We start from the raw sequence: 12,984 nt of genomic DNA, 5'->3' as shown, positions 1-12,984 counted from the left end.
TTCTCACGTGCTTATATTCCAGTTCGGGAACATAAAGGAAAACGCATACAGCCAATGGTGAACTGAGTAAGCATTGCCAGGAAAGGAAGTGTTTGTGGATGCATCTTGCTGGTAGAATCAACAGCAATTATTTATTTGAAAGGGGGAAAAAAAATAAATTGACATTGCATGAACATTCAAAATGATTTGTATGTGCGCTCCTAGGTCGCAGGGTGTCTAGGCGCACAGAAGGGAGGGGTAATTAGGGGTGCCACATCCTAAATTGCAAAGTAGAGAGAGTGGAAGGAAGGGATTGGACTTTATAGGCACCAGTATTAAAATTGCATGTTCTTTATTGAAAAATATTTTTCAATAAAGAACATGCAATTTTAATACTGGTGCCTATAAAGTCCAATTGCATGAACATTGACAACAAATTTGGTTTAATCCCTTTGCCTCTCACAACACTTCACCCAGTACGGACCAATTTTTACATTTTCTGCTATGGACCTGTTTTGTTCAGCGATAACGTTTATCATTACTAAAGATTACAAGGTAATGCATATACAGTAAAACCTTGGATTGAGAGTAACCTTTGGTTTTGAGAGCGTTTTGCAAGACCAGCAATCTTTTTTTTTTTTTTTTTTTTTTTATATATAAAATATATATATATATATATATATATATATATATATATATATATATATATATATATATATATATATATATATATATATATATATATATATATATATATATATTATATATAAAAATATATATATCGCAACTGAGTATAAAAGAGAACAGAGGCACCTCGAAGTGTAGCAATATGGTTACATTTAATGAAGGTACAATATTCAGCAACTCACATGGTTAATGATTAAAACAGGCACATCTAAGTATGCAGGCATCCAGGGTAAATCTGTCCAAATAGACCATCCTCCACATCGCCATCGACTTCATCCCTTCCACGCTGCGCTCTGCGAGCACTTCAAGCCTCGCTTTCAGATCGCTCTAATGCAGGGTAGTCTTCCCGGTAAGACTGCAGACTGACAGCGCTGAGAGCAGGCAGTGAGGAGGATGGTCTTTGTGGACCACTTTATCCTGGATGCCAGCATACTTGGATGTGCCTTGTTTGTTTTTTAATCATAAACCATGTGAGTTGCTGAATATTGTACCTTCATTAAATGTAACCATGTTTCTAAACTTAGAGGTGCCTCTTCTCTTTTATACTCCAGTTGTGACCTAACACTACTTGTATATCAAGACACTGCTTGTTTAAGTCAAAATGTGTACAGTGCTCTCTTTTGCCGGGTGTAGCACGCCAAAAGTCTACGCCTAGTTAAAATGATATGGTGTATTTATATTTTTATTTTATTTTTTACCCAGTGTTCCGCTATTTCCCTACTAAAGTTAACACTGCACCCCCCCCTCCCCTACATAATTTCCCACTTTCTCATACTTGCCTGGGATGAAAAGATTTATAAAAATAATTTCATCTCCTCTTCCCTCTTTAATCCCTTCCCAGTTTCTTCTCCCCCCCCCCCCCCCCCCTAATTGAAAATGGGAAACCAACTTCTGAGTTTCCAGATGCATCTAAACTATCACAAAGATAGGGTTTATTGTATTATCTTGTTAATTGACTCTAGACTTTAAACAATCGGTTGCAATTTGTTGTAACTAAACAAATGCTGGAATTTTCTGTTAAAAACAAATCTATTGCAAATAAACACCATTATTATCCTCTTGTGTACAGCGGGTAAAATAAGAATATTGAACACATCATCCTTTCTAGGTAAACCGATTTCTAAAGGTGCTATTGACACAAAATTTTTACCACATGTCTGTAACAACCCATACAAACAAGTCAAACCAAGAAGTTCAGAAATTAAGTTGTGTAATAAAATGGAATGACACAGGGAAAAGTATTTAAACATGCTAGCTGAAATGTAATACTTTAGTAATGACCGCTTCAAGACGCCTCCTGTATGGGGAAACTAGTCTCATGCATTGCTCAGGTGTGATTTTCTTCTTTTTTTTTTTTTTTTGTTTTGTTTTGACCATTATTCCACTCAAACAATCATCAAATCTTGACGGTTCCATGGGCTTTTTCTATGAAGTCTGATCTTTAGTTCTTTCCATAGACTTTCTATACGATTTCAAGTCAGGTGCTTTGCTGGGCTATTCTAGCAGCTTTATTTTCTTTCTTTAAAACTAATAAACTTTCATGTCCACAGCACCTTTTTTAGAAGTAGATTTACCTAGAAAAAATGGTGACGTGTTTAATAATTTTACCCGCTGTATTCTTAAGCATGATTATGTAACTTCAAAAGTCCTTTATTTTTATTTTTTTCATTATTTTTCAATCTGCAGCTTTCATTAAAATATACCTGGAAATGTTACCATGATGGTTTCTTTTTTAAGCATTTCCTGTCAGTTGTGCTCATGTGTCACAAGGGCAACCTAAATAGATATGATTTTTCTTTTCAGCCAAGCACAGAGGATGAAGAAAGCTGGAAGAAGTTTTGTCTGGGTGAGAGGTTGTATTCGGACCTGGCTGCTGCTCTGAACAATGAGAACCAGAACCCAGGTATCGATTATATAAAGGTAAACCTCATTTATGGTGGGTATGTGTAATCTTAGCATTGTACTAATTAGGCTTTAGTTCCAAAATGGTTTAATGTTGTCCCCCCCTCCTCCCTAAAGCTTAGCCCTCCCTGAAATTTAGGGTCAGCAGGCTTTGGTTTTGCATTGATATGGAGTGAAAGCAGTTTGCTTATGGGTGCATTTGAGATACTGAGATGCTTCAGAGCACATGACAGGTGCATTTGGCCTGCAATTGACCCATTAACCTGCATCAATTTGCTTCAAGCTTCTTTTTGCCTTTTAACTTTTTTCTTTGTCTGGGTCAAGATTGCTTTTATTCCCATAAAAGTCAAAGTGGGGAAAAAAAGTCTGTCTTTTCAACATGGGCCCTTTCAATCAATACAGTTTCTAGCATTCACAATCTAATTAGGACTTCTGAATCGCAGTTGCACAACAAGTTTTGAGTGTGATGTGCATATTTTGCTTTCAGCAGTGTGCCTTATGTGAGAGAAGCTGCATGTAGTTCCTTTTTTAGCGTTATCCAACATTCCAAAGGGTTTTATTGATGTGGCCTATTGGCTCTACTTTTATCAGAAATTGAATACTGCATTGTTTTTGAATCAGTGATGGTCAGCTTGGTTGCTTTAGTTGGCCTCAGGTGCAGCCTTTGACATCATCAAAGGGCCTTCCTTAATATTCAGCAAATGTAGTATCACAGAAAACTGTTAAACTGCAGATATTTATTTGGAGGTGGTCGGAGGCTACAAAAATTTGGTCAGGTTGCAGGTATGCTACAGGAGACTACAAACGTGATCTAGTAGTTGTAGATGTTTACATGAGACTACTGTAATCAAGGCCTTCTTAAGCCTTATGTATTGTAACTGTATTGTCTCCCTTTTTTACGTATATTGTAAAGCACTGTGTAAACTTGGCGCTATATAAATCCTGTATAATAATACTAGAGATCACTACTATTGCACCCTTTTTTCATAGTTACAGGGAAGGGGGGGGGGGGGGGGAATATATACAACCCTTTACCCACAGTTAACCCAGAAGGGGAAAAAAAGCTCCAATAAATCATGATGCAATTTGCTGCAGCAGGGGAAAACATTCCTTCCTCCTACAAGGGGCAATCTGATTCCCTGGATCAACTTTACCTAGAATAATTAGTATACAATTGTATTATGTGTATCTATATCTAGGAAATAATCCAGGCCTTTCTTAAACAATCTACTGAGCTGACCAGAACCACCTTTTGAGGGAGTCTATTCCGCATTTTCACAGCTCTTACTGTGAACCTTTTTCGTATTTGGAAATTAAAGTGGTTGTAAAGCCACTCGTGATAAAACATGGAATCCCCTCTCATGCATGAAGACTCAGTGTGCAGTATCTTTCCTTTTTAGATTCCGCAAAATACTTTATTTTACAGCGCCCCTGGGTGCCTTGCTGGCACTCTTCCTCCATTGAAGCACTACAGTGAGATGGGCGACGTCAGCCAGGAGGAGGTCATGTGAGCACCCATCTGCGCTGTAAAAAAGGTATTTTGTGGAATCCTTAAACTAGAGATACTGCACATTAAATCTTCATGAGAGTGAATTACAGGTTTTATTACTAATACAGATTTAGTGGCGAGAGAGGATGGACGGTGTGGAGATGGATGACACACAGACTTGAGCTGACATGGAAGGAGAGCAGCGGGATGACGGAGGTATGTAAACTGACCACAGTATCATGGATCAGCAGCAATGATTACCGTGGTCAGAGGGACACAGAAACGGGCAGGATCAACCAGGTTTTTTTTTTTTTTTTTTTTAAGCGTACAAAGGGACAAATGACGATGCGCAAGCACTATATGGTTTAACGTGAGTTAAAATACAGGGTCCTCTTTTTGTTTGTTACAACCACTTTAAATCTCTTTTTTTTTTTTTTTTCTTCCAGATGTAAAGAGTGCCCCCTTGTCCTCCTGTGAATAACTCAACACCACTATTACTAATGAATGCTTCCATGTTTGTGCTGCAGTGCACCTGGAAAGTATTTACAGCACTTCACTTTTTCCACATTTTATGTTACAGCCTTATTCCAAAATGAATTAAGTTCATTGTTTTCCTCAAAATTGTACAAACAATACCCCATAATGATGAAATTATATAATGCTATATAACAAGTTGCGCTCTACTGTATACACTTATGTTTGACCGTAAAATGGTTGGAAATTAAAAGGTAAATGCAATCTGACCAAATTGTAAATTAATAAAATTGGGTATATGTGCAAAACAAATGACAATTACTAATAATTATCAGGAATTGCAAATACCACAATAAATTTAGATGATATGTGCATAAAGTGATACAAATTGATACGGAGTCCAATAAAAGTGCAAATGCAAAAAACAATATGTGGACAGATAACAATAATATATCTGAATAAGTGATACAAAAAACAATCCACAATAAATATTAAAGTGACAATGCACAGTAGACGGCAGTCCAAAAAAGTGTCCAATGCACCATACAGTGATAGTGAAGTAGCAAATTCAGCACTTGTAGATAATAAATTTCCAACGCCTCCACCAAATTGCAGGGACACCCGGTGTGCACTAAAATGCTTACCGGATGTTGTAGACCCCTTATTACAGGGGGTCAATTCAGGCAGAGAATCGGAGATAGGGATAACATATTTTGCTCGTGGCGACCAGTAACCAGGTATTCTCAAATGGCACCTCCAATACACCTCCAGATATCCACCTTACGTAGCCTTATCACAGGGAGTAGGTCTCTTGTATGCCTGACAGTGATGAAGGAAATGTAGCTGGTTCAAGTCTTTGGTGAGAGGAATCATGGGAGATTAGTACATAATAGATGGGGGTCAGGTGAGAGGAGTACAGTACCAAGTGACTCCTCTATGTTCTGTACATGTGATTTATCCCCCCCCCCCTTCAATCCATAATGAATGCTGTTGCCAGACTCCTCCACCTTACCAATCTCTCAGTGTCCACTACTCCTCCTGTGAATCCCTCCACTGGCTTGCGCTCACCCAACAAATTAAATTCAAAATACGAACAAGAACTTGCAAAGCCATCCACGATTTAGCCCCCAGACTACATCACTAGTCTAGTTTCAAAATACCCTAATCCCTTCCTTCGTTCCTCTCAAAACCTCTTGCTATCTAGCTCCCTCCGTAACCTCTTCACATGCTCGCCTCCAGGACTTTTCCAGAGCCTCTCCAAACCTATGGAACTCCTTTCCCCAATCTGTCTGATTATCTCCTACTCCATTAGCTTTTAGACGATCCCGGACAACCCTCCTCTTCAGAGAAGCCTATCCTACCCACACCTAACTGTACTTCCATTTTTCTCCATCAGCTCATCCCCCACAGTTAATTGCCTTTTTTGTTTCACTTGACCCTCCCTTCCAGACTGTAAGCTCTAATGAGCAGCTCTAATTTGAATTGTATTGTAACTGTATTGTCTTCCCTCATATTTTAAAGCGCAGCGCAAACTTGGGGCTATATAAATCCTGTATAATTTATTTATTTTTTTGCAAAGATTTCAAACCAACTTCTTTCATGTTGTCATTATAGGGTATTGGGGTATTTTGAAGGAAACAAATTTTAATCCATTTTGGAATAATGCTGTAACCTAGTAATGTAAAGATGTTAACCGCGCTAAAGGAAAAGTACAGTGAAACAGCAGCAACTTCTAGTGTGACCACACCCTGTAGAATATTGTAAAAATAAGTCGCGCTATGATATGATCAATGGAGATGTAAAGTCCATACAGTCCAAACATAAAGTAAAGATGTAATCCGGAACCAGGAACCCCAAAGGGTATAAGCTTACCAGATTGAGGTAAGGTAAAGGCGGTTTCTTTGGATAAACTTGTCACCTTGATAGTAGATCCAGGTCCACGTGAACAGTTAGCTCAATGGTCACAGGATCATGGAAGTAAAGGTAAAAGCGCAATAGCGTAAAACCTTACAAACTAATTTGATTAAACACCCCAGTGTTCATGAAAAATGAATTCTATTGTGTAAAAGAATAAACCTCCACCAATAAAATTGATCACTGATGACAGTGAATAAAAAAAACATGCAAAAATTAAAATAATGATGGGTACCCCTTACCAGAGGTGATAGAGGTATACACCAAATAGATAAACGTGTTATAGCTGAAGTCGCCTCTTACCGGACAACTTTAAAAGGAAGGCAAAAAGTGTGAGATTTGCGTGTTGAACCACCACCTTTTATGGCTAGATTCGCCTCTTACCATATATGGAATAAGAATTAAAGCAAAACGCGCAGATCACAATTCAGTGTGAACCCGGAGCCAATAATAAGATAAACCAATAGGGGTCGCCTCTTACCAAATACAAATAATGATGAGCCTGTATGGTGATCAAGCATCCAAGGACCCGACTCTCAAACTGGGGTGCTGATTTCATCAAATGGCGGAGGTATTGTCTACCAGTTCTTCAGTGTTTGCTGTGGAGAAGGAATTTGGAGCTGTCCCTTTAAGCATAGGAAAGTTGTCTTCGGAAGCAGCACAGTAGGTGCTTGATTTTCTCTGCAGATACACTCATTTCTTGACAGACTTTCCTATCTGCAGAGAAAATCAAGCACCTACTGTGCTGCTTCCGAAGACAACTTTCCTATGCTTAAAGGGACAGCTCCAAATTCCTTCTCCACAGCAAACACTGAAGAACTGGTAGACAATACCTCCGCCATTTGATGAAATCAGCACCCCAGTTTGAGATTCCATATGGTAAGAGGCGAATCTAGCCATAAAAGGTGGTGGTTCAACACGCAAATCTCACACTTTTTGCCTTCCTTTTAAAGTTGTCCGGTAAGAGGCGACTTCAGCTATAACACGTTTATCTATTTGGTGTATACCTCTATCACCTCTGGTAAGGGGTACCCATCATTATTTTAATTTTTGCATGTTTTTTTTTATTCACTGTCATCAGTGATCAATTTTATTGGTGGAGGTTTATTCTTTTACACAAAAGAATTCATTTTTCATGAACACTGGGGTGTTTAATCAAATTAGTTTGTAAGGTTTTACGCTATTGCGCTTTTACCTTTACTTCCATGATCCTGTGACCATTGAATGCTGTAACCTAATGTGGAAAAAGTGAAGCTCTGTGAAAAGTTTCTGTTTGCACTGGATCTGCAGCCTCCTTTTTGAAAAATTACTTGTACCACATTTCACTCTCTGTATTATAAATGCTTAGAGGGGAAAACCTGAAAAAGGAGCTAGCACAGAAAATAGTTAAGATATTGAAATAGAAATGCAACCATTTTATTTTACTAGAAGCAAGTTTTTCTCTATTGGCTTGAGTAGGCACGGACACTCGCTACTAACTTCAGGGGCCACAGGTTAGGTATGAAGGCTGTCCCATATGTGGATTAGCCTCTAAAGAAACAAAGTTGGCTTGCTTTTACTTTAATGTAGAATTGTAAGGTGCTGGGCAGTCCTTTTTTAAGGCAGTAGATATCCTAGTTACATAGTGAGGTTGAAAAGACACCAGTTCAACCTATGGTGGGTTTGTCAATAGTACATTGTATACCCCTGTATGTTGTGGTCGTTAAGGTGGCCATCTAATAAGTGTTTTAAAAAAAAAAAAAAAAAAAAAAAAAAATCTATACTCCCTGCTGATACCACTGCGTGTCTTTTGAATTCCCTTTGCTAGGGTCGTCAGTACGGTATTTGTACATTGATATCATATCATATCAACGCTCCAGAGAGAATACGTTTAATGCTTGTAGTCTTTCATCATAGTTCAAGTCCCCCAGTCCTTTTTATTAGCTTTGTTGCCCTTCTCTGGACTCTCCAGGTCCAGTACATCCTTCCTGAGGACCGGTGCTCAGAACTGGACAGCATACTCCAGATGTGGCCTGACCAGAGTCTTGTAGAGTGGGAAAATGTATCTTTTTTTTTATCTCTGGAGTAAATCGCCTTTTATTACATGCCAGTATTTCATTGGCTTTGCTTACATCATCTTGGCATTGCTTGTCATCTACTAGAAATCCAGGTCCTTTACCATCTTGGCTTCCACCAGAAGTTTGCCCCCTAGTTAGTAAACTGCATTAGTTTTTTTTTTTTTTTTTTTTGCACCCAAATGCATTATTTTTCAATATTAAACCTCATTTGCCAAGTAGTTGCCCACCCCATTATTTTATTCAGGTCTTCTTTTAAGGTTTCCACATCCTGCATAGAAGTTATTGCCCTACTTAGCTTAGTATCGGCTGCAAATACTGAGATTGAGTTATTTATCCCATCCTCTAAATCGTTTATGAATAATAGAAACCAGATTGGTCCCAGGATAGATCCTTGGGGGACCCCACTTTCCACACATATCCTGTTTGGCCTATGGAAAGTTAATGTCATGAATTACTCAGTTTACCTGAATCTTAGGTCTTTTGTGTACCATTTTGATAGCAGCGTTTACAAACCACTTATGTCATTTACGATTGTAGGCTGGATTTCCACCTCTGCTGAGTATTGTCAGTCGTATGAGCCAGGTGAGATGAGTCATTTTACTTTGTGTGCAGTTATTCAGTAAGCTAAATACATGCATGATAAACCCTTGTTAACTGCTCATTCGGTGTGACACTTAATGACGACAAAAGGGGTCCATTTTTTATAAACGCACCTTTTGCCATGTGCAAACCCCAATATGCCAAAATGTCCTATGAGCGGTTTTACCACTTGTTTTGTGTAGGGCAATCCATTGAAATCAATGGGCTGTCCATAGGAAAAACCACAAAGTGAAAAAGTTTGTATGGGAAAGGCCCATACAAAAGAAGGTACCTAGGTGATCCAAGTAGTTGAATTAGAAATTACTTTATTTGCTTTTTGTCATGAAAAATATCATAGAAAAATTAATACCTCCACCAATCACCATTAACAAAAAAAAGTTAATGTAAAAAATGTGTAGTCCGGACTCTTAACACTAGCCCTTGTTAGTTAATGGCATTGTTGCATCTTGCTTGTCTGTATTCGCCAACAGTTTCTTCCTAAGTAAAGCAATGTGCAAGAATTGCAGGTAAAAAGGAGTGTGACCAGAACACAGCACAGGAAATACAAACTAAGACAATTATGCAACAGGTATAATGTTTCAGACTGTGTGCAAGGGGCAGCCCTCATAACAGTTGCAGTCGATGAAAGAAATTAATACCAACAACTGATGAATGTAACTGAGATGTTCCAAATCCAGGCTAGGACTATATGGTGTAGTTCAGTAGTGGCCTAATCCACGTGTTTTGCCACAATGACAAAAGAAGAATATTACACTGGCATTTATCCGCAAATTGTATTCCATAGTAAAGATCTGAAGTGGTCAATGGCCTTGGATTCTGAGGAGTCCAGAGCCCACCCTGAGTGAGTGGCAGCTGTGGGTCCCAAATATGGATGAATTGGTTTCACCTCAAAGATGTAAGATAGCAGTTCAACAATGAGGTAGATACTATAGTGTGTTGAAAGAATGAACAGTCACTCCATACACGACACTACCTGGATGATCCCGACTTGGTAGCACTATTGTAACTCAAAACGAGGATGTGGACACAATAGGTTAAAACCTCAGTTCAGTCTACGTACATGGCGTTAAGGATGGAGTCTTTACTCACTGGTCGGTGTAGTCAACCTCGTTGATAGGTCTTTGCCATGTATCCACTTAGTCGTGCTTGTATTGCTCTTGACTCACTCGCACCAGACAATCCACTTCACAGCTGCTGAGACAGGAAGCAGTCCTTTCTTCTAGTGTACAGTTCTGCACCCACACATGCACAGTGGCCTCGGGTGGTCTTGTGTATTAGCCCCAAACAGCCATTGCTTGCCTAAATGTCGTGGCAGTTCAAATCCAAATTTAGCATTGGGTCGAGTCATGAGTCTGGAACTCCCGACAGAGAAGACTATTGATGCATTTTGCCCCCAAGTAACTGCAAGCTTCTTCAGGAAGAGTAGGGGGCGCTGCACTGTGGTGGTCAATTTTATAGACATCTAAGGTTAATCAAATTAGTTCAAATATACTGGCCCATTAAGAAAAGAAAGGGAGGTGATAAGTAAGGGGGGGAGGGTAGGGATGGGAAAAAGTAAGGTTTGGAAAAAGATAAATGACCTTTAATGGATTGGCATTGAGCTCAAACAGTATGTTATAGGGGTAGGTAAATGAATACTATATGTATTTTAGTAAGGGTCACCCATTCACAAACTCCAGAGCTATCTCAACAATTCAGTCTTTGTTTGGTGTTCAGTTCTCTCTAAATTTTTTGCGCCCAGCCTAAATATCCACTTTTTAAAATTTTGTTGGAAGACTTTATCGAAGTACACCCCCCCCCCCCCCCCCACGTTGGAGCAATTTTAGAGCAAAGAAACCCTTTACCCGCTATCAATCAGTCATTCCATTGTGTGTTTTGTTTTTTGTTTTTTTTTTCTAAATGGGTAACAAGGGAATTTTCTTTTTCCCTTCTTGGTATTGTATTGCTTCTATAATAGTCTTAGGTGCTCACCAATGAGGACCCTCGGAGGTCTTAGTTTGGGCCACATAGAGTTTGACAAGGGCACTTGATTATATAAAGTACCCTGTCCATGGAGCAATTAATGAAACTTCTAATATCTAAGACCTTCAAGTGGTCTGCATTTCTGAACACCTTACAACCACAGTTATACTATGGGGGGAAAACACGCCTTAGAAGTATACTCCCACTACATTAGATGTGAATGGGGCCTGGAAGTGAAATTTGTGTGTTTCTCTTACGTCCTCCGACAGTCGCCGCCTCTTCATATTCGTCACATATGGGGTATTAGACTTTGCTCCGAAGGAGTAGCTAGGCAACAGAATATGTTAACATTAAAGCTTTTAACATATCCCACCCTCAAGGGGTGGTCCCCTCAGTCAATACCCTCCTACTTCCTGCAACCATATCTCAGTTTTAATGTCTAGCTTGTCAGGAGTGGCTGGCTCTCTCTGTGCTGGGGCTTTGTGCCCCAGGCTCTTTCTTCTTTTTTTGATTTTTTGTTTGAGTTTTCTCTCTACCTTTTTCTTAGCTGTTCTTTTTGTCAGCATTAGTTAGTTCTTCGGATGAAGAGGATCATGCGGGCTGGGTCTCGGGCTGATCCCCCTGGTCGCAGGTCGTGGGTCAGTGGCTTCCCAGCCTGCCATCGAGCGTTCAGCCAGGTAACGCTCCTGGCACAGTGAACGACCCATCCCTGTTCGGTGCAGGGATGATTGGTGAGGTGGCTACCTCACTGGACGCTGTGCGGTTTCTTAACCCCCATTCTGTGCGTCTTGTATGCGACTCTCCCTGCCTCATGTGCAGCGGCTTGTTCGCCTGTGCGGGTCCCCCACGCCACTGTGAGGTAAGTGTATTTATGTGGGGACCTGTCTGTCTGGGGGGGGGTGTCAGTCTGGGACTGTGTAACCTGCCTCTATTCACACTGTTTGTCTCCCTATCTCTCGGCTGCATGCTGTGGGCTGCAAGGGGGGGGGGAGCTGTGTGACACTGTGTGTGTCAGCCTTGTCAGTGTGAGAAGCTGTGGGGCATGTTTTGTGGCATGTTTGGGCATTATACAGCGATCGCTGCGGCGATCTGACATGTTTTTTTATATGGAGACATGTGTGCATTACTGTACTGTGGAGCGGCGGTTTCGGCGCCAAACGGCGCCATTTTGCCTACACTCGCTCCGACCGCATGTTCTACATGCATGGCGGCCATTTTCTTGTAGCCTCCCATAGGCTTTCATAGAGCGCCCTGGCAGCATCACTTCCTCTTTTCCAGGAACACCGATCGAGGCAGCAGCAGCGGCGAGGGTCTCCTCAGGTTTTATCCTTCCTATCCATTGCCTGTGTCAGTTTTATTGTCCCTGTGGGGGTCTCATTGTGCTTGTGTTGTGGTGCGGTGGGCTGCGCTCGCCGCGCGTGTTAAAGGGGCAGTTAACCCTTTATTATCCGGCATTTGTTGTAGGGGCAATGGATTCTCAGGAGGGCAAATTTCCTACCGCCTTGGTGGAAAGCCAGGGGACCGCTGTTTCCCCCCCCAGGGGGGGATTTAGCCACTATAGTGGCTGGCCTTGCTGCTCAGGTGCAGATGCTGGTGGCTGCTCAATCTACTAAAAGACCCAGAGTTGCTCTTTCCTCTGATTCTGAGGGTGAAGGTGATGGGGTTGTTATGGCGGGGGCCTCCTTATCGGGGTCCCGCTCCTCCCTGGATATCTAGTGGGGTCCGAGGTGGAGGCTGAAGTTGAAGGGGTTGATAATTCTCCCCCTGGCTCGCCTGAAGAGCTTGCAATCATGGATGAATTGATTGCTTCCATTAAACAAACGCTGCGTTTGCAGGATGAAGTGTGTCCCCCCGCTGCCTTGGCGGCTTATGGGACGCAGAGAAAACGCAGGACGCCACAGGTTTTCCCCTGCAATGATG

The 12,984-nt window shown here is 40.9% G+C and overlaps 1 protein-coding gene across 1 annotated transcript in view; it reads left to right on the top strand.

The window, feature by feature from the left end:
* GEMIN2 (gem nuclear organelle associated protein 2) overlaps window positions 1-12,984 on the top strand; it is a 49,213-nt gene that overhangs the window by 20,360 nt on the left and 15,869 nt on the right. Inside the window, exons 5-6 of the mRNA XM_082242895.1 lie at window positions 2,470-2,586; window positions 9,040-9,084. Of these exons, the coding sequence (XP_082099021.1) occupies window positions 2,470-2,586; window positions 9,040-9,084 (162 nt within the window). The remainder of the gene's footprint in view (window positions 1-2,469; window positions 2,587-9,039; window positions 9,085-12,984) is intronic.

The sequence above is a fragment of the Pelophylax lessonae genome, assembly GCF_965119305.1.
Source record: "Pelophylax lessonae genome assembly, chromosome: 13".
NCBI lineage: Eukaryota > Metazoa > Chordata > Amphibia > Anura > Ranidae > Pelophylax > Pelophylax lessonae.
Note: the sequence above shows the minus strand (reverse complement) of the source record. Positions and strands in the feature narration are given on the sequence as shown.